Source organism: Labrus mixtus, chromosome 11 (genome assembly GCF_963584025.1).
Source record: "Labrus mixtus chromosome 11, fLabMix1.1, whole genome shotgun sequence".
NCBI classification, from domain to species: domain Eukaryota; kingdom Metazoa; phylum Chordata; class Actinopteri; order Labriformes; family Labridae; genus Labrus; species Labrus mixtus.
Window position 1 is genome coordinate 22595613 of NC_083622.1, and position 22429 is coordinate 22618041.

At 38.4% G+C, this 22429-nt stretch overlaps 2 protein-coding genes across 2 annotated transcripts in view; both read left to right on the forward strand.

Annotated features, from left to right (window-relative positions):
• Positions 1-6595: 6595 nt before the first annotated feature.
• Positions 6596-10706, forward strand: LOC132984225 (protein NDRG1-like). Its single transcript, XM_061050963.1, has 12 exons — positions 6596-6818; positions 7074-7179; positions 7454-7574; positions 7686-7748; positions 7864-7924; positions 8259-8345; positions 8558-8614; positions 8710-8876; positions 9085-9184; positions 9376-9411; positions 9520-9571; positions 9745-10706. Exons 1-12 carry the CDS (start codon positions 6771-6773, stop codon positions 9972-9974), a joined length of 1128 nt encoding a protein of 375 aa, XP_060906946.1. The 5' UTR covers positions 6596-6770; the 3' UTR covers positions 9975-10706.
• Positions 10707-16430: 5724 nt separating this feature from the next.
• Positions 16431-22429, forward strand: part of LOC132984226 (focal adhesion kinase 1-like) — a 55037-nt gene continuing 49038 nt past the window's right edge. Inside the window, exon 1 of the mRNA XM_061050964.1 lies at positions 16431-16537. Within this exon, the coding sequence (XP_060906947.1) occupies positions 16501-16537 (37 nt within the window). The 5' untranslated portion in view covers positions 16431-16500. The remainder of the gene's footprint in view (positions 16538-22429) is intronic.

The following is a 22429-nucleotide window of genomic DNA, read 5'->3' on the forward strand; positions in this document are numbered from 1 at the left end:
ATTTAGTCAGGAGTGCATGGTGGAGAAGTCGCAGTATGCTCTGTGTCGGATCAGATAATATTTTAGAGGCTTCCTCTTTTAAGCCATGCTAATATTTAGAAGTTCAGCAAGAGTACCAGAGGAAACAAGCAATTTGTGTGTCACTTTGTTTGAAAGCAGAACAGGTGTTGAGGAAGAAGTATTCGATTGTTGCAAAGTGGTTTCATACCTATAGTAGAAAAGGGTATTAATTTACTCTACTTTTAGTCTAAATTCTATAGAAAGAAAGTGAGACAAATACTCAATTTGAAGTGATGATAATTGATTCTGTAGATGACCTTTAACCTTTAAAGCTTAACATACTATACAAGAAATTATGGAAAGGCCCTGAGTGTGTTTTTGCACATAAGCACGGACACACCTTCAAAAACCTTTACAGCAGAACTCACTCACATGCACAAACTACATGCACAAAACATTTGTAGGAAAATCCTACACACACACACACACACACACACACACACACACACACACACACACACACACACACACACTCACACACACACTCACACACACACACACACACACACACACACACACACACACAGGTACAAATAACAACAAACACACTCATACAGACACACACCGTAGAGCATGTGGCAGGCAGCAGCAGCTGCTGTGTGTATAATTAGACTGTTTTGAAAGCTGAGAGTTGAACGGCAGGACTTTCAGCTACAGACTTAAGAGTTTCCATGACAACTAGCTGTCAGCATGACAATACAACTTTACTATGGTAGCTACATTGTACAAGCATAAATATATGAAACTTTCTGAAGTTAAGAAAGTAGAGAATGAAGAGTAGAAAAAGTAAGACAGTGTGCGGTTCATGCCCTCATGCAAATCGCTGGAACAAAAGCAATGTAAGATTGTTTCTTAATCAGAATGTCCATTAACACATGTTCAGCCGGTTATATTTGAGGTTACATATCTATACTTGTAACTAAATAATCACTTCACCATTTGCTGAGATTTCTGGCTTTAAAAAACTCCCTTTCCATCTTAATGTCTACCCCTTCTGCTTTGGAAAACAACACACCCATAGGACTTCAAGACAAAAAAAAGCTCCAAATGAACTCCTCGGTTTATCTCATTGCGTATATTAAACCTAGATGTATATGTAAACATAAGCTAAGCAAAATATTTTGGCTCATTGTCCAGATTTACAGACAAAGTTTGTATATTTTGGCACTTGGCAGAAATAAAATAGCAACTGCAAATTTAAAGCATCTTGTTGGGGCAGAACAGAGAAATCGGATCCAATCTGTCCAAACCAAATTCATCATTGAGCCTTTAAGTCGTATGACTCTAATGTGTGCAACAAAGATGCCTAACTATTAATAAGATGTCCATTTTCTGGATCTTCAGAAGAAGTGTCACACACATGTCATTAAAACAATCAGAAATCTCTAGCAATTTAAACACTCAACATATCTAAACATATTTATTCTTACAAAGATGTACAGCACCATAAGTGACACTCTTATATTCAAAGATGCCCTGTATCTGTGTACTGAATAGTAAACATGAAGAGGGATTGGAAATTCTGTCAAACAAAGCTTCTTGAGAACCAATTTTGAAATTCAGGCAAAAGATACTCCATGACATCAAGGTGTTCTATTTTTCTTCAAAAAGATTGGCGGTTCATTTAATGAATTTGATTTGATGATGATGATTTACAATGCTTTGCATTAAAATACTGTTTACAGTAAAACACAAGTGATGCTTATTTGTTATTGGAAAAAAAACATTTAAAAAAAGGATTTGATATATCAGCTGAGTTGCCTGGGCCCTATAACCTGAGTCAGTGCAAGTGGAACAAAAAGAGCTGTGCAGCTTACCTTCTTCATTCAAGCCAGTTGACACCCTGCCTCCAGAAAGTAGACAGCAATCGCCCTCTAGTGGACTCTATGAGGAAATGACACAAAGTTGAAGAATGCGCTGTCACACGATTGGTTGACTATCTGACTATCGTTCCCAATGCAAATTCAAATATATATTTTTTATATTTCAGAAAACAGAAATATATTCTTGAACTTATCTTCTATATAAACTGCAGACTCACAATAATGAAAGACTGAAAAACTTGTACATTCAGCACTTGGGCTGAGAAATTAGATTTGTTTAAGACATTTTGACTTTTCACAGCAGGAAAAACATTTATACATGTAATGAAAATAATGATGTCTGAATTTCCTTTAGCCTCTTCAGTCTTCTTTCATACTGCTAACTCACCTTTAAAGAGTCATAACTTACTAACATATTGGAACAGAGTCACGTAGTCTTCTACTGTAACTGTAAACAAAGTCCAATGTTGGTGTTTGTTTAGAATTTATTTGTATCAAATGGTCATCTAGCCCAAGATTCTTGAAGAAGAAAACTTTTTATTAACACTTTATTCTGTTCCAAATGGGTAAGGACATTATTACTTGGTATGTCGTATAGCTTCATCTGTTTCATGACCTCATTTATCTGTTTACTGGCTCTGTGTTTTCAGGTAACACAGCAGGTGCAATCTTAAATGACTTGGCAACTTACCACTGAAGCATAAACACACTGTAGAACAATATACATGCGAGAAAAAGAGAAATAATTGCCTTTTGTATCGGGGAATTTCAATAATATCTGCAATGTGCGACCTATCAGTCACATGTCAGATGTTTCAAATAATTAGGGTCAGTGTTGAATGGAGAAAATAGGCTAGCAGGGCAAAGCTTAGTCAGGGTTAGCTTGATGTTCAAATGGCTTCACACTGACGTGGGCTGAGTAAGACCCATCTGCTGCTCTCTGCTCTTCAGCCAGCACTAACTGGATTAAACCTGTTGCAAACACTCGTCATGTGAGTGTGTGTGTGGGTGAAGAGGTGGCATTATGTCTTAAAAAAGATGCTCACGGGGAAGTCTGCTGAGTTTCCGCTCCACCAGGTGTTACAGTGTGAAATGTAGTCTACCTGCTGCCGTGTAACCCTGTTGTGTGTTTTAATCAGTCAGTCTGTGGGAATGACCTGTGCAGCTGTGAAAATAAGTGCTGTAGATTAAATTGTACTCTGCTGGATGTTAAGTGTAGCAGACATCTCTGATGTTGAGGAGGCTGTGTATTGCTGTATGACTGAGAGTAGAGCAGTCATTAGTTTCCCCAGCATGACTTTCTGTGACTAATCCATAAAGCTTTGACCTCCAGCATTCATGAAGGAAACCTTATTTCATTCAAGTAGGATTATATTACCCGTTCAATGTAGTATGTACGTCTGTCTGCCCACTTTAGCATACATTTGTAAACCCCTTTAAAGGAGAAACGAGTCAATGAATGTATCTTATGTGACCACGTACAATTCGAGGCACCTTTATTTTACTGTCAGTGTTTCTGTTAACACTTGTATGACAGCTTTACTTACTTTTCAGATTTAAATTTAGTCTTTTTTTGTACACAAATGTATTTTTTTCGAATTTGTTGATTTTGAGTTTATAGTTTCTGATAAACTGAAGGACCACATTATCCTTAAAGGGTGCATAAAAACTTCTTCCTTTGAAGATAAACTAAATCTAGTTAAACAAGTCTATGCTCTACATTATCTTAAAAGTTAGAAAACTATCAAAATAAACCGAGCTGTCTTTCTACTGTAGATTAGCTTAAACAATTGTGACAGTAAAGTACAACTTACAAATAACGCAGAATAATACTTCTAAAATCATTATACATAATTGTATAACATTGACAGGAACCATTTTATTGGACAATAGGTACTTCTGACAGCCTACTAATACTAAATTATCAATCTACAATCTTTATTTGTATAGCGCCCAATTCATAACCAATGTTATCTCACTATAAAAGAGCAGGTCAAATACCTTACTCATTGTTTTTTTAATTATTTAAATAGACACAACATTAGCCCATCATGAGCAATAAGCAACATTTAGAAAAGTTACAGTAGCAAGGATTAAACTTCCTTTTAAGAGGCAGAAACCTTGAACAGAACCATAGCAGCAGGCTGTACCCCCCAATGATCCAGAAGAACCGTAAGAGACAAGGGAGCCCAGGAGCGTCCAAGAAGATATATGGCTCCCAGAATGCAGGCAAGCAGAGGGGTACTACGGCACTATTAGCTCTTTTAGATAAGATGGTAGCCATTAAGAGCTTTGTTAGTAAGAAGAAGGATTTTATAGGAAGTCAGCGTAGAGAAGCCAGTACAGGAGTAATGGGATCTATTTTCCTAAATCTAGTCAGTACACGAGCTACAGCATTTGGGACCAGCTGAAGAGTCTTTAGAGACTTATTATGGCAGCCTGATAAAAGAGAAAGTTGATAATAACATATACTTTTACTTACAGTAAGTAAGGTTTCATTGCAGGACTTTGAAGTGAAGTACTTTCACAATATGTTAAGAGTACCTGAAATCCACAACTCTACTGCATCCAGTCTATTGCCTCAGTCAACTGCTTGAATCAGACAATGTACTCAGTTATTCTTTATTGAGTGACTTTTGAAGAATTATCCCACACTGACTTGATCAAATCAGTTTCTTAAAGTTTGATGAGAAGATTATCAAACTGACTTAAAGTCAACATGTCCTTTTTTCTTTTGGGACGATCTTTTAGAAATGTACAGTTGAAAGAAATCCCTGCACACCTGAATGTGTGAAAGGTGCGTCGGAGGAGGGTAAAGTTTAAAGACATTGAGAAAGGCTCCTGCACACTGCCTCGCTTTATGCTGACATATTTATTTGATCGTACAACATTTTGGTCTAACCGACCTTCATCATGTATAATACCTGATGAAGGTCAGTCAGATAAAAGATGGTATTACATCTGATAAATGTCGGTTGGACCAAAACTTTGTATGATCAAATAAATATGTCAGAAATATACAGTTAAAAACAAAACAAAAAGATTCCAAATGTGATGCATGAAATCTTTGTAATGAAAAAAATAAAAGTTCATTTTGAGACTCAAAGAGTCAGCCTCATCTAACACTCCCCCCAGCTGATCACCCACTTCCTTTCTCCTTCATTTGTTTGTCTCTTGTCTCCCTACTTTGTAAAGCGTCCTTGGGTTTCATGAAAGGCGCTATATAAATCTAAGTTATTATTATTATTATTATTATTATTATTATTATTATGTGTCGGATAAATGTTGAAAAGGATGGATTGAGTTGATCAACCCAAGTAAAAAAGCTCTCAGATAAGGTGGTATTGTCTCACCTCTGTTCCTTGCTACAATAGGAATGTTGTGCTTTTGTGTTTGTAGTAAATCTGTTCATTCTTATTTTTGTTATTGTTGCTGTTTTGTTTTTCTGGTTTAATGAAAAAAGCACACTGCAAGTGTTTTGTACTAGTTGATCTGTAACTTAAATATAAAGAAAATTAAAAAGGAAACCAACACACAACAATATTCCTAGATTTGCTGGTGTCCCAATCCAAAGAGACCCTCAAACCTACACTTCTTCCTGCACTTTTTTTATTATGCATACGTATTTTCTGGTATACAACAATACTTAATAATATGCCCATTAAAGAAACATCTGTGTTCATGACATTATCGGGTTGCAAAGATGTTTGTCATAAAAATGTTATTAATCTTGCAGACAAATCTGTGGGCAGAGCACCGCTGGCTGGGGTTCCCAGGGCACCATAGGTTCTGTCCCTGATACAGACAGAACAAACTGTGAGCCTAAATACTTGAGAAGACGTTCTAGGGTCGATTGTTCAACAGAATCTATTCAATTGGGCAATACTATAGACTATAGACTTTGTAGACGGGGACTTCAGAGCACTTTTTAATATCTTCTTCTAATCTTTCTTTTGCTGTCTCGTGTGAAGCCCTTTGAATTGCCTTGTTGCTGAACTGTGAAATAGAAATAAACTTGCCTTGCCTTAAGTGGAATAAAAGCCGCACCTTTGAAATGTCTGACCTCAAACAGCGAGTTAGGTATGGTAACTTAGATGACATATTAAGTTAGCAGACGGGTCAAGATTAGCAAACTGTGAGGCGACTGAATGTTTTGCTGTAAGAAACAGATGGCCTGTTGGGATTAGACAGGTGACCTGCTCAGGACTTGGCTGAAGGTGCTGAGATTCCCCTGACGCCTCACAGCAGAAAATAACAAGCTTTATATGTGATTTTACATTCAGTTCCCTCCAATATCGCTTGTGACATGGCAATCGTTGATCTTGGATTAAATTCATTCAAGTTGTACTGCATACATACTTCAAGGCTAGATTTCAGGACAATTTGAAGTGTATTAAAAGTCATAGAAACAAATTCAGAATCATGTCTCAAGTACTGCTCAATGAAATGATAGAATCGTGTTCTATAACAACTGAAATCTTTGCTCAAAGTATCTTAAGAAGTATGAAAACTTTACAGAGAAGTTGTGCTTATGTGGTCTAGATGCACTGCTTAATTCCCTGTGGAAATCAAGGTCTGTCTCTTTTGGAATGCAGCAGCCTGAGGTCAGATTAAAACAGGAAGGGGCCAGTTGGCCACGTGTGAGCCAGGTTGGAGTTAAGGCTTAGGAAAAGATCAACGCTGGAGGATATATAAACCAGCTCAAACAAATAGACCGTCACACACATTAAGCACTGCTGCTCTCGGGTCGGTTCTTACAGCACAAACGGAGAGGAAATTCATCGATCTGTGGAAGTTAAGAATTGAGGAGCTACACAGCAGACGGGAAATCTCTCCCTGATTCTTCTGCCCATCTTTTCTGTCGTGGTCTTATCTGCATCAGCCACCATGGTTCTGGAGGACAACGAGGACTCAGTCTTTGAGCCCACAATCACTGTGAGTATCCAGTCACACAGAGCTTTTGCTAATCTTAAAGATAGAGTCACTGTTCACAGGTGTAATCCTTCTGCATAGTTCAACAAGTTGGGTTTAAATGAGTGAACATTCAGAGTATTTTGTTTCAGTTTACATCAGAAAAATACATCTGCATTTAATGTTTTGATTTTAAAAAGACACACACACACACACACACACACAAGCTTGCATTAATCCAAATCAGTGACTGAATTTGTGTTTTTTTTTTTTTTTCAGGAGGAGCATGTGGAGACTCTGTATGGGAACGTGCACTGCATCATGACAGGGACTCCAAGGGCAAACCGCCCCGTCATCCTGACCTTCCATGATGTTGGACTGAACCGTAAGTATCAACTCTTTGCAACACATTTGTAATGTTGATATCCTGCACATAGATATTATATATTGGTATCAAAGTAAGGGGAAACATTTTTCTCGTACACTTAAATTGTGTTAAACTTCTGTGTGACAAAAATCATAATCTGCGTAATCCACATCCAATTAGTTTTTTGTTTCTTTCAGTTGCTATTCTGTATAATGTTTCATATTCCTATAATAATAAATGTATTACTACACTTCAGCAGGACTGACATACATTTTTTCTGTTTTTCTTTTAGACAAGTCCTGTTTTGAGAAGCTGTTCAGCCACGAGGACATGCTTGAAATCACGAGGCATTTCCCTGTTTGTCACGTCGAAGCACCTGGACAGCACGAGACAGCAAAGACTCTGCCACCTACGTAAGTGCACGTCTTTAGTATTCTCACTTATTCTCTCTCTATCATCATTTACCATCATTCAATAATCCATATTTATAACAAACCAGCTAATAGTTCATGTTGACCCCTCAGGTACATCTATCCAACAATGGACCAGCTGTCTGAGGCTCTGCCCGCTGTCCTCAAACATTTTGGGTGAGACAGACCTGAACAAACACTTTCCAGCTGCCCTTTCATTAAATGTGAGGATGTTTTATTCACACAGCGTGCAGAGGTTTGTCTCAGTTTTGACCTGTTGACTGCTTTGCAGGCTGCGCACTGTGGTTGGACTGGGAGTCGGAGCAGGAGCCTACATCCTGGCGAAATTCGCTGTAAGTTTTCTGAACCCCAGCACACATCTTCAGTTCATTACTGTTAAAATGTGTAGGTTAATCAGATTTCAGGCAAAGTTATTGAGCTGACTTTTTCTATGCAAATCTACACAGATAAAATTTTACATTTTCCAGCAGTCATGTTATCTTTGAAAAACACTAAATAGGGAATAGAAATACAGAATCTAAGATTGAAACTGATCAGCATCTATAGCTGTAAAAGTCAGGTATGTGATCTGTTAGTTCCCACAATAAATAAGAGAACTGCAGAAAAACATGTTAATAAAGGAGGTTGTTGAAGTTATCTTGTATCTCTGTTTGTGGTTGTGTGTAGTTGAATCATCCTGAGCTGGTGGACGGATTGGTTCTGATCAACATCAACCCCAGTGCTGAAGGACTAATGGACAGTGTTGCATACAGGGTGAGCATTGTGTGTTATGTGTGTTTGTTGATTACCCAGCCTGTGGCCTGGATCAACATCTGTTTCAAATACAGATTTAAATTTACATTTGGTTTATTCTGATACTTCCTTTGCTTCTATATGCCTTGTTAATTGAATATAAGTTGAATATATTTAGGTTGTAAGCTGAATGTAACTGAGTGTATGTTTTTTTTATTTTGTTTTTGTTAAAGATCACTGAATGGACCCATACTCTCCAGGACCAAGTCATCGCACATTTGTTTGGAAAAGTAAGTAATTAATGATTAAGCTTCTGTGACAATCTAAACATCAGACGAAATATACATCTTAAACTAAAAAAAACATGTATCTTTCTTACTTTCAGGAGGAGATCCAGACCAACCATGACCTCATAGCTACATACCGCCACAACATCACAACAACGATGAATCAGTACAATGTGAGCCAGTTCTACCGCTCCTACAACAGTCGCAGCGCTTTGGATGTGGAGAGGCCTGTTCCTGGAGGAAACATCAACGTCAGGACCCTCAAGTTAGTACAACTATTGATCTTTTAACAGGGAATAGATAATAGAATAACCCCTTTTTGAATAAAAGAACGTTTATCCATCGTGGTCAGTAATGGCACAGTTGAGCTGAATCTACAGTGCTCAGGAAAATTGTATCTGTTAAGCTTGATTGGTTCTTTGCAGCAGGCTCTGTAAGCTCCTAACTCTTTCACCTTGTATGTTGATGTACAGGTGCTCCACTCTGCTGGTTGTAGGCGACGATTCTCCAGCTGTGGAGGCCGTGGTCGACTGCAACTCCAAACTTAACCCCACCAAGACCACACTGCTCAAGGTAACGATCAAATAATTTTAAAAAACAGTTCCATACAGTACTCTTCATGTGATGCAAAGTAATCTTAGAACGTATGACAGCATCTTACAGGGGTAAAAAATAACTTTTCCTTGCCATAAATTCATCTGAAAATCGAACGTTTTACCCTCAAACTGCAGACATTATCTGACATTTGCACTTTTTTCTTGTAGATGTCAGACTGTGGAGGACTTCCTCAGGTGGTTCAGGTAGGCTAGGACATCTTTCTTGGCCACTCCACTGGCTATCATCTGCAGAATCTTCTTTCCTGATTGGTTGATAAAATATATTAATGTCTTGTCATGTCTCTCTCACAGCCAGCAAAAGTGATTGAAGCCTTCAAATATTTCATCCAAGGCATGGGATATTGTAAGTCACAGTTAAACATTAGTCCTTAATATTGTCGCATCTCAGAGAGTGAAAGTATTTGCCTTAAATTTCGGATGGGCATTCAGTGCAGAAGTTGATTTCTCACTTGCAAAATGTAGAAGTATGTAAAAGAAAGTCAAGCAAATCTCTCTCTCTCTCTCTCCTCTCTCTAGTGTCCAGTGCCAGCATGACCAGACTTCGGTCACGAACGACCTCCAGCTCCAGCATCTCGTCCTTCGATGGCTCTCGTAGCCGCGCACACACCAATGAGCTGCGTGGCAGAACCCACTCACACGGCACTGAAGAGAAGCGTGGGCGCTCACAAACTGATGCCTCTATGGATAACATTTCCAACAATAATATGGACCACACGAACTCAAAGTCCACAGAGCTGGCATGTTAGAGAGAACTCTGTGCTCCTAAATCCCATGCACTTAAACCCAATCATACCTCATTAGCTCCACCCATATAGCTCCCCTCATACCTTAACTACCATCATATTGACATCCTTCTTATGTCTGTCAGGCCCTTTCATATGCACTATCACTAGTTGAGAAGCCACATCATGTGGCTCCATGTAGCCATTTTTTTTTACCCTTTTAAATTATGTATTTTCCTTCATCAGTTTAACAATCCTGTGTCTCTTCCTTTCTATCGATCTGCTCTTTATTCTACCTTGAACTGTTGCTGTATGTCTCTACCTCTGTTTCTTCTTTTCTACGTATGTCTCCTTTTTTTCCCTGTTCATGTCTTTGTCTTTTTCTTGTCTTTTATTTTCCATTTCTGCCCTCTGACTCTGATCCCTGTACCAGAGGTTCTGCTGCAGGCTTCAGACGTTGAAAATCAAGTCCTTAAGCTTCCACATGTGAATTCATGTATCATGAGTATATCTCCTATAGCGTAAAAACTGGATGTTCATTAAAAAATGTGTACAATTTATAATATGTAACTATGACGGCTGTGTGATAATAAACAGCAGGAATTTGTTTGACATATATATTTTAGACTCTTTTTAAATGTACTGTGCAATGTTACTTTTATTGTTACATTAAGTTCAATCAGTAAAACAGATAACTTCATGTAAGTGTCTTTGTGCTTTCAGTGAATAAACACTTGAATAAAAATAATTATCCATCTCGTTTGTTATTTTCTGACTACAGATAAACAGAATAATTGAGCTCCTTGACATTCATTACTGCTCGAGTTAAAAACAAAAACAGAATAGTCATTACCAACAAAGAACCTTATTCTGCTTGGTTATCTGGGTATGATAGATTCCTGTAAGCGACAGACAGCCTTCAACTCTATCATGTTAAAGATTATAAACTGAAGGACAGTGCACCGATTCTACACACATCAAAATCTGTCAGGCTTTGGTCATTTGGAAACATATTTAAACATATCTTGTATAAAGCATTTTGCAGCTGCAATTCTGTGAGTAAGAAAGTGAGCTTAGCAGACCTCTTGTAGTTCTCTCATTACCTCAGCTTTAAGATGACAACTTGAGACTTCTTTAGTGACAAAAGAACATTATACAGATTCAACAGTGTACAGCATCAAATAATCAGTGACATTAGAGGAGAACATGAGAAAAGACAAAATATTATAAAAGACATTGATATAAAAGTTAATTTTTTATTTTTTGGTATTCTAAATAGGAGGTAGTTTCCCATATCGCTAAACTGTTATTTTCTAATAGTATGTGTTGACAATAAAATGATCAAATTCACTCTAAAAATATCTGAGTCTGTGACTGAATTGCCATAACTTCACATGAAATGTAAATGAAAATTTTGAACCAGATAAAGAAGGTTTTATTCATCTGTGGGGGAAATATTGATAATATTCTTATTTGAGAATTTGATGTGAAAAACACGAGTAGAAAACCTAACATAAGTGAATGTAGGAACTTTTCACATTTGCTATGGTTTTGTTTTCCAGTCAATATGCATAGATATTGTCATTTCTTTGAATAAACTCAATAACAGCCTTGTACAAACTTTCTTAACAATTGTGTTCCATCTGTCATTGTGTACTTCTCAAATCTGTTCACTAGATGGAGCTCTATAACATCCTCTGGTTTCTCTTGGCGTGCTCGACCACCAATGAGTCATATGTGGCTTAAGAACATTCAAATCCCATATTGAAAACACTACAGATTGTTTTGAACACTAAATTCAAATCACATGGACACAATCACTCAAAAAAATAAAGAAAAACCAATCATCTAGAACAGCATTATGGAGCTTTTTAATATCTCTTATGGTTCATATTTACCCTTGGCCTCTCCCAGACGGCTGGATTAAAGTGCACTGTATAATAGTTTGCTTTTAATCCCTGATTTTCCCGTCCCTGCACATTGTTCCTGACCTGCACACTCATACACTAGAGATTCCTTCCATTTTTATAATTTTTTTAGCTTATTTAATTTATTCAACCTTTTTCTAACTGTTAAACATTTCAGATTATTTGATACAAATGTCAGAATAACGTAAAGGAAGAATGAAATGAGAAAATGTATATCTTTGGTAAATACGTAGTTGGAGGAAATTTTAAATCCTTGAAATTAGAAAACTAATTCATCAATTTGTTTAAAGACCTTTCCAAAGTAAGTGTAACATGTTGAGATATTTGAATTCTTATTTCTCCCTGCAAAATAATATAATGTCTCTATGCAGCGAAGTGTTTCAGCACACAGGATAGAACACAAGGTGGTCCATCATTTGATTCTGGCTCAGGATGATTTACCTTTTCCTTTCTTCACAGTTGTGGTAATTTCATTAGGCTGATTCATTTTGGGAGATTATTTTTAAACAACTAATGTAATGTTTTTTCCTGCCATGTTGTGTGACTGCCAAATGTGTCAATGGAGGGTGTACTATTGGACCATCTCAAAACAATATGTCTATGATGTCATGGCTTTTAATCCATCCAAGTGTCACCCACTCAAGAGTGACAATGTGCATCATTCTTCTGTGTGGATAAAAATACATTCGAATTGTGTTGTGGGTGTGCATTTGTGTGTGCATGCATATCAGCTGCAAAAATGAATGTGCTGTAAATGTGTAGGTGGGGCTGTGTGTGCAGGCGTGTCAGTAGATGGATTGTTTTGAGATGCCACTGCAAGACTTTTGAGACACAAATCAGCATAATGGCAGTCAGCATCAAAGTCATAACAATTTTGTTTGTGCATGTGTGTGTGTGTGTGCTGTGGTGTATTTGTGTGTGTGTGTGTGTGTGTGTGTGTGCGCGCGCGCGCGCGCAAAATGCATTTTTCTCAAAGCTTCTTTTGTTTGGCTTACATTGCAATGCTATTATGAATAATGTATGTCAGAAATCTCTGAAGATTTCATTGGAACAGGAGACATCAGTTCATAGCACGACTGTGGGTTAATACATGTGCTGTTTTCTGTTATCTCACGGCGCTTTAGTGCATTCCACTGCAGCATTCAAACAATGAATCTGGCACACTTACATCCACTTTGGTAGACATATTTGTCCTATAAGGTGGTTATGATGACAGCCCTGCCAGTGCAGCAATGACGAGAGCAAAGCAGGGCTGACAAAATGAAGCAGGGCTGACAAAATGAACTACTTAAATTCATTTTCAAAAACTTTATTGCACAGTTATGAATTGATTTAATTTATCGATGTTAATCCATATCTACTAGATTTTTCTCCTGCAGCAAGTAGTCGTCATTCAATTTACTAGCAGTGAGGCAAAATGAAATCTTTTAAAACATTGTTATAATAAGTAGTGTGCAGCAACACTTCTTTACCATCCCTCCCCAACCTACACCTCTGTTTAAACTTCATCAATTGAATGTATGATTAGCAGGTGTTTAGACACAGACTTAACACAGCTAAGACTTAACAACTTGGGCCAAATATGCTGCAAAATAATTTGCAGAATTCAATCACACAGAAACTCCATTCCACCTTTAAAATACAACAGTCAATAGTGTACACACAAGGAACATCAGTTCAACATCTCTCATATATTGCGTATTGTACTTTTCCGATGCAGCATTTGCAACAAAATGCCAGTAAGTTAAACATCACTCATACATTAGACCTACTTTTTGTCTTTTAAAGATGAAGCATTCAGTAAAGGTCCAGCTTCTCCTCAATATTCTCAACATAGCCTATTCCATTCTTTAGGATAAAATTAAAGTATTAAACTTTTTCTGATGCCTCATTGGCAATAGAGCATAAGTTTAAGCATGAGGCATTCACAGCCCAATTTCTGCAGAAATTATTATAAAGGAGCCCCCCCCTCACAAGAAACAAACAGAAAAAAAAAGATCAATACTGTTTTAGTGCAAGATGTTAAATGTAGTTACACTGATATTGGCAAGCTTGAACCTCCATATAAATCCACACCTCATAAATTCTGAAGAAGTATTCTTACATAAGGACCATTAAGGGGACCATTGGTAAAGCATCGGACACGTAGGACCCCTCTCTCTCTCTCTCCTCCTGTCAGTGAGCCAGCTGCAGCCATGTTGGAAACGCTCAGGCAGCGGTTGTGCTAACAGCTAGCGTCAGTGGACACCGACTACCGGGCACGGCGCTGTTGTGGACAAACACAGACCGGGAGAGGGCTCATAACGGAGACAGAAAGCCCCCTCAAGCCGGTTGCTGTTTCCCCAGCGGTTGTGTATATAAATTCATATTTACAGGGTGGAGAAAAGACGGCTGGTCCCGGAGAGTATCTGCGGCCGGGCTCCGGAGGTGAAAAGCGGGTGAGTATTGATCCCCTCCGGTGGGCGGATTAAATGGGAATAGCCCACCGTTAGCCGAGTTAGCTTAGCATTAAAGGGGGTAACACAAACAGACAATGGGGTTAACGCTAAGGCATTACGCGTTGGGTTGTTTCAGGAGCTTCTTTTAGGATTAAATGTGAAATACCATTTAGTGAATGTTAAGAAACACTGCTCATTTTCACACTGTTAAGTCATTTGTATTCCTCACAGACAGATAGTGGTGCAGTGGCCGAAACCACCCCTCTGTGTTTCTCCGCTTATAGGTGCAAAGGTCCGAGAACAAGAAGGATTTCTGTCATACAGGACAATATCACATAAAACACACGTGTTTTCAGGATTAATGAGTTGCTTTGACTGAGGCTTATTGTTGCAAGCAGCTGGGATTCAGACAAAAGGAGGGCAGCTCTTTCTTAACCTGTGCATCTTAAGTGTTTTGGGTTGTCAACCACAATAGTGAACATATTGCTGTGCTAGGCCGAGACAAATGTATTAATATTTAAACCAAATCTGCATTTAGGACTACAGATCATTCCTTAAGTCTGCATGGTGATATTAGATTTATATTTTACATTTACAGAGCTGATTTAGCTGTATTGTGCAGCCTGGTGAGCAGCAGCCCTGTGGATGTGATTTGACAGTTTTCCTTGTGGGCTTTGGGAGTCAAAGCTGCCCTGTCATGCCTCACACACATTTCAGCCGTCCTGCCTTCCTGCCTTCTTCCCATCTAGTTTCCTGCCTTTATATGACTGTCGCCCCTTATTACATCCCCATACACATGCCCCCCCCTGAAGCCAAACTGAGGGATCAGGACCCCAAATCCTGTCAGATATGTTTACACCATTTTTCACAAAAAAAAACATTGTCATTAAATGGAACGACAGCTGCCTTAGGACATAATTGTATTTTTTATGCTTAAAGTTCATGTTTGGAGTTTTAAGCCGGTTATAAAACAGACTGACATTTACTTTATGATCTACAAAACGAAACAACATTTGGATAAAGATTGAGTTATAACCTAGATTGTTATAATGAATGCCTGAAACTGCTGCTGCCGAGTACGTGCCAGACAAAGTGACTAACGCCATGCTGCAGAAATAGACATTTTCTGGGACATTTTTCACATATTTTAAAACAAAGCAGAATGAGTGTTTTTGTTTAAAGATGCATCATATACATATACAGGACAAAGAGATAAAAAAAAAAAAAAAAAAAAGGTACTGCGTTGTCCCCAGGGGGCGCCGAAATGGACACAACCCAAAAGTTCCCCACTAGAGATTTTAAATAAAATCATGACGGGTTAGAATCAGCTCATTCTCAAGCAAAAAAAACACACACTGTGATTATTTTTTTTGATTGAGCATGTGCAAGTTGATCCTGGGAAAGGGATACACAGTATTTTCTGATTTCACTTCTTGTATGAAGCCAGTTCCCTTCTAATGAATGACCACAACCTGAAACCTTACAGTGTAGATATACTGTTAAATGTCTGGTTAATCTTTGCCAGATTGTGTGTCCACTCAGTGCTGTGATTTATGGCTTTTTTCAGGTTTGGTACAAATGATCTGCAATATATCCTGACACGTGCACATGTTCCAACAGCTGTAATTTAAACAACATGCCTATTGTCTTTAGATGAAGAAATATCCCTAATCTGATTTTATTTGTGAGTAAAATCCAGATTTTTCTATGTTCTTAATCATATAAGAGATCATTAGGAAAGCTTACACTCTTTAGTGGCTTTGTTTCTCCTCAGCCTGTCAGTTCTTCTTGCCTCCTCTCCCGTTTCTTCTACCATAATCTGAAGAGGCAGGGACGGGGAAAGCAACATTGACCATGTTGGATCGATCTTTACACCTGTCTGTTTTCAGTCGGAAAAAAAGATAAAGAAGAGAGACAGAGTGAGGGAGATAAGATGGGAAGCGAAGGGAGACGTAAGTTGGAAGACAATTAGAAATGAGAGCTGAGGAGAAGGAGGGAGGGTTTTGGAAATGAAACTCAGCCCTCAGGTGTGTCAGTCTGATACAATCAGTGGGCGGGTTCAGTGTTTCCCCTCCTATAAGTGACAGCATACTGTACAACAAGGAAGTGGAGAGACAGAACAAGAACGCATACAGGCGTATGTGATTTAGCAGAGGTTCAGTCCTCTGTGAGCCGACTGCCAACATGCAGTTCTGGGATTTCCTGGGGTGCACCAATGGAGGTATGATCAACGTGCGCATTCATACTGATGGCTCGTGGAGTGTGTTCCGCTCGGCTGTGATTGGACCGGTGTGTTTGCTCTGCTCCGGTAGGCAGGTAGAGAGGGTCTGGCAGGCTGAGGGCTGGAAAGGAATTTGCGCTGCTTGCCGCTGTACAAGCAGTTGCATGTGAAAACCTCACAGACAGGTAGAGTGTGGAGCACAAACAAAGAAGCTGACGGCTCTGATACAGTATCAGCCTGAGTTGTATGTCTTTGATAAACCTGGTTGGCTTCCGTTCACAACTGATTTGTCTAAAGACCGACGTGGCACACGCAGTGATTGATTGTATCCTTTGCCCTGAATGTTATTGGATTTAGCTCACACCGGTTGCCTTAAATAAACACAGTAGAAATGTGCTCTCCTGTCCATATAGAGTGCTCTCTTTTTTGACTTGTTAACTGCCATGGTGTGTTTTTGTGTATGAATGGTGTACAGTTTTAAATTCCTACAAACCTAAAGTGGGAATTGCACAACCTCTGCTACTGCTAACATGTTCTGATTCTGAAACCACCGCTACAGTTCCCACATGGGGCTGTCATACTTAATGAGCGAAGGTTCTAAAGGACGAAAGGTCGACATTTCTTATTTATTAAACGCCTTGTTTATAGGTGTCAGATGAGTTTAGGGAAGAGTACCTTTGAAATAATCAGCTCTAAAGCCTTCTGTTATGGTTTTCTGCAATGATGACCAGTTATTTTTAAAGCAATCCTGTGTCTAAAAGTGCCTTCCCACAACTAAAAAGACTCTATGTTTTTTATTTTTACTGTGGCATCAGATTTTTTTTATTGTTCATCAGACAGACAGAGAAAATCCATGCAAGCCAGAATCTAAACTCCTGATCTCTTTGAGGACAGCGCTGTCCGGTCAGAGCTGTCCTACAAAGGGTTAAAAATCAGATTTCAGCTAAACAGCCACAAGTCAATCACAGCTATCACATGTCACAGCTATCAAATGTCCCGTTTGTTGTGTGCAGGGCTAAACGTAGGTGATAGTGAGTATGTTGAAAAACAAACATGAAATGATTGCAACTAACACCTAAGAAGAATTTTATGAAACCTTGTACTTGTTAACATACCTTTTAAGTGCTGCTGTGTGTCTACAGTAGCATATAGAGCAAACATGCCTATCTATAAAGGATGTGAAAGTCTTATGGTGTTAGTGAAGTTGTGTTGTCTTGTGGTTACTTTGTAGTGCTGTATTGAATTCCAAGACAGTACATTCTCCAACACCCATCCTGTGCCTCAGGCCATGTTTTCTACTATCAATAGCTTTATCTAAGAAACCTAAAGGATAGAAATAGTAGAATGCATTGTTGTTTAGGTCATACCCAAATGATTGTTGAGGCTACATTTTAAATTTTGCAAATTTAGCTGATGCCTCACGAGTTTCCTGAAACAGTTAGATATCACATTATAAAATATAGGAAATGAGAGTTTGACTGACTATCACTTATACGGGGCAGTGCAGTAGCAGGTTCTCTGTGAACGTAGGACTGGAAACACGTGCTCTTGTTGTGTCATCAACAGTCTTGCCCCATTTGCATCCCCTGCTCGCTGTTTTGTTTAACTTGCATGATGTGGTCAGCACTCTAGATAGATAGAGGCTCTCACTGTGTCGTAGCTTACATCTCGGTAAAAAGTTTCCTTGTAAGGTTGCTCTATAGATTAGAAAGGTATAGATGACGTACATTGTGTGAGATATTTGACGCCTCACCCTTTTCCTAAGTCTTTTGAATAAAACAAAAAAACATACCGGACTTATTAGAAACACCTTCTTCTAAAATCAGTATTTTAAAATGTTGTATAGGTGGAGCATGGTAATGGGAGGTCACATTGGGCCATTCGAAAACTATTATAAGAGAAATCTGACTTATTCATGATTCAAATCAGAAACAGAATCCAGCTTTACACTTTTCAATATAGCCAGAAAGTAATGAATATCAAGGTTGTCTGTTTTAAAACTTTGTTTAACTTATTCTTCATGTACTCCTTCATGTTGTAAATGCATCTGTACTGCAGCTGGAGGAGTAATAGCTGTCAAATGTATCTCTACAGTATGGATAAATACAGGAAGAACATAATTAATTCATCAATATCAGTACAATACATGTAAAAGAAGGAACATTAATCCATCTCTGGGCAACTCTGGCTGTACAATTTTAATTTAGTTTTCTGATTTATTTTCCTCTCCATACGACAGATCAGTATCCGACAAGCTAATATCTTTCTCTTAAGGAACGTACATGACATCATTTGATACAAACATTTACTGCAGAATGCCAAAAGGCAGTGGGTGCTGTAACAAAATGTGTTATTCTTCGTTCCTGAGAGTGATCGGGAGCTTCTGTTTGACATCTCAGATGCTGTGGTATGGATCAATGAACTTGTAAGTCTGAGTTCCAACTTAGGCGCTCACAGACATAAAGCTGTTAAAAACGGCTTGCAAAAAAAGTTTGTTTGTGTAAAGATATTATAAATTTAAGAAGAAGTGAGACTCTACATATGTGAAACCATCAGAGAGAAGAGAGAATAGAAGGTCATAAAGGGAGATTTGAGAGTGCTTGCTGTTGTCCTATCCTGTACATTGATTATCTATGTAATGCCACTCACAGGTGAATCACTGTGTCATTATGTCACATTATTGATTTGTTCCCCCTGCGTAAACAAGTATTCATCATCTTGAGCATTGTCAAACAAAAGAACAGGGTTAAGATCTGATAGCTGGTTTGAAGTTCATAAATTATCACATTTCTTTGTACGTTTTGCTTGGCTCAGCTCTCTGTTGCAATCTTGACTTTCTTTTTTATTGTTTACAACGAGGACAATATGGCAAGTGTGTCTAATTTACACAAAAAATGTCAAATTGAATTGTAAATATTGCTATATTACTTACTGAATTTATAGAACAGGAAGGATTACAGTGCACTGTGCACTATGTTAAAACATAATTGTTACTCTGCTCAGCAAATTGAGCATGTAACTTTAATTAATTGTGTGTACACAAGCGAGTGACCCTGCAGGGCGGCCTCTGCTCTGTGACTGGCCTAATGAGGTAAAATGTGCAAAAGAGGGCTACTGCAAACCATTCCCTGGCTTTTATTACTTTAACTATCTCTGCAGTTTTCCCAGTACAACAATCATGTTTTTGTAGCAGCTACTTACAATAACAGCCACCTCTTTAAAAGCTGCCAGTGCCACTGTGGTTACTTAAGTCTTTAGGTAGTTCTCTGTGCAGTGAAGCTCTACTCTGTTGTTCTCTTCTGACAGGCAGACCAGTGCAGATGAGCTGCAAAAGGCTGTTGTTGTTTTCTTGATGAGAATAGAGTTGTGCAATGCCCTAAGCGTGGTGTGGTGTCAACTGTAGCGTAGCCTTTGTGCTTTGCAGCCAGAGGCAGTCGTTTTCTACTCTGAGTGGGAGAGAGAAAGAAAGAGGCTGTGAGCGTGAGGGAGGGAAATGTGATCGAGTAGGAGGGAGAAGCTCAGAGGACCGTTTATGATTGAAAAATGGTATAAGCAGTTCAGAGACAGATGTTTAAGCACTGTTTTAATAACGGCTTGTAGTTTTGGATCGTTCTTTGTGGATGTGAAAGATTAAAGTTGGCTTTAAAGCTAGGTCAGTCCTGGTGGCATGGAGGAAATACTCTGCCTTGAGGTTTATTTGACGTACTGCTGTAAAACATATTCATGTTGATGTGCAGTAGTTACACTACACATCAACCTGCCAGTTGTGTTGCTCAGGGGCTGATGAAAGAGTCAAATAAGACAGGATCTTTGCCCAGACGACTGACATTAAATTCCCGACAGAAACGAAAACTCTATATTGAATGTAAACAAAACTGTGAATGCTTTTTTAACATCAACATTTGTATAGGATTTCTGACTTAAAGGAGCAGAAACAGATATTATCTACTGTGTGTCTATATGAGAGCTGAGTTTAAATTGTTCTGTCCAGATGTCCAACAGAAATGTGATATATGGCCTTTAATAAAATATCACAATATATAGAATTCATATTGTGAGACCGGTTGTATTGCCCAGTCCAGAGTCCTATCAATATCCTACTGAATTTACTTAATTTCAGAATATGCAAATAATGGACAACATTAAGCCTGAATGCAAGGAAAGTGGAAACTTAATAACTGTCCCGATTTTATACTACACATTTATCATAAACAAGATTTAAAATATATTCAATATCATAGTGTTTGTATCACTAAAGTCTACTGAATGTCCAGGTTGCACTACACATAAAAAATACTAAACTGTTTTGCTATAACAGAAAATCATGCAATACCTGTGTCAATTCATTGCATACTCACCAAACTGCTACTTTGGAATATCACCACCATTTAATACTTTAGCTAGGGTTCATGTTCAAAAAGGTGGCTCAACACAAACCAAAGTTTGATTGATTTTTTTTTTTTACTGCATGCTGTGAGTACCTCCTCTATTTCCTCTCTGCAGTTACCAAAAACAACAACAACCTACATACTGCATTTATTGAGATGAGTTTGTAAAATTAATGCACACTGTAGGAATCCAGAACAAAGCAGATTATGAATAAAAATAATTTTATTATAACGTTCCAGGTCTTGTCCCATGTGTCACCATAATATTTGTACCTGTACAAAATGAAACAAAATGCATTTCTTGCAAACTACCTCTAACATGTAATATTTCATATACAGCATACTGTATATTGCAAGGTTGTTTTGAATTGGGTCCCGGCTTTAATCTTAAATACGTTGGTTTCCTCATTAGCACTTGGTAACTGTTGTAGCAGTAGCTTCATTTTTGTCTTTTTAAGTAAAGAGTGAGTTTAGATGGGATTTGGGAGTTGCTGTGATTTAGAGACAGATTTGAGGGTTGAATAAGGCCAGTGGGTGATGTTATTAAAGCATGACACAGCAGATCCATTATCCTGCCGAGTCATGATTGTCGCCTCACTCTGGCTGTCTGGTATGTAGCTCAAAATAAATCCTCCTGATTCATTGGAGCTGCTGCACAGTCGGTGAACTGTCAGTGCCGTCATGTGAACCAGTGGATGTGCTTAGTGTGATTAGAAATCGACTCCTGTCTGTCATATAAATGAAGCGCTGTTGTCAGTTGGGTAGACTGTTTGATATGTTTGTTAGTTGCAGAGCCAAAATGATTTGTAATTCTTTGAGCAGAAAATGGATTGAGGATAATATTTTATGTTTGGTTAATTATGAGCTGTAACTGTCAATGGTTGCATTTCTCAAAGATCCGATGATTTGATTTCCCTTTTTGTTAGGTTCAGCTAGCTTCTTATTATACTCAACCTGTCTTCTTTTCTACCTCTGCCTAAGTGCCTCCTAATTTATTCCTGTCCTTAGTTGCAACTTTTTTTTCCTTCAACTATCTCTCCCATGTTCTGGAGCGATGAGTTATGCTTGAAGTAGAGTACAGTAAATATTTAAAGCAGTCGTTCAGCTCTCTTTATCTGTGCATGCATGCAAGAAAAATCTGTGCCTAATCAAGTGTTTGATGCTTAAAATGAGTGGAACTGTTTCATGGAAAAGTGACGTGCAAAACTGAGCTTAATTTGTTGGGGTTAGCCTGGGTCAGGAAGAAAATCTACATTCTTGCAGTATTCACCACAGAGAAGATAACAGCTGCTAAAGTGTCCCTTCCAGGCATCCCTCAGTAGAGTACCTCTCACTGATGACATCATTAAGTGCAGTGGTTCTCAACTGGTCTAGCCTCAGGACCCACCACCAATTCTTCCATGAAATATCACATTTTTCAACCAATCAGATTTATTAATTAAAGAAATTGTGCAGTTTGGACCTCAGACGGTTCAAAACATGGCAGGACGAAGAAGAAACAAAC

Coding starts and splice junctions, on each gene's coding strand:
- LOC132984225 (XM_061050963.1), top strand. CDS start 6,771: ATGGTTCTGGAGGACAACGAGGACTCAGTCTTTGAGCCCACAATCACT. Junction 8,877..9,084: donor ATCAACGTCAGGACCCTCAA/GTTAGTACAACT, acceptor GTTGATGTACAG/GTGCTCCACTCTGCTGGTTG. Junction 9,185..9,375: donor CCAAGACCACACTGCTCAAG/GTAACGATCAAA, acceptor TTTTTCTTGTAG/ATGTCAGACTGTGGAGGACT.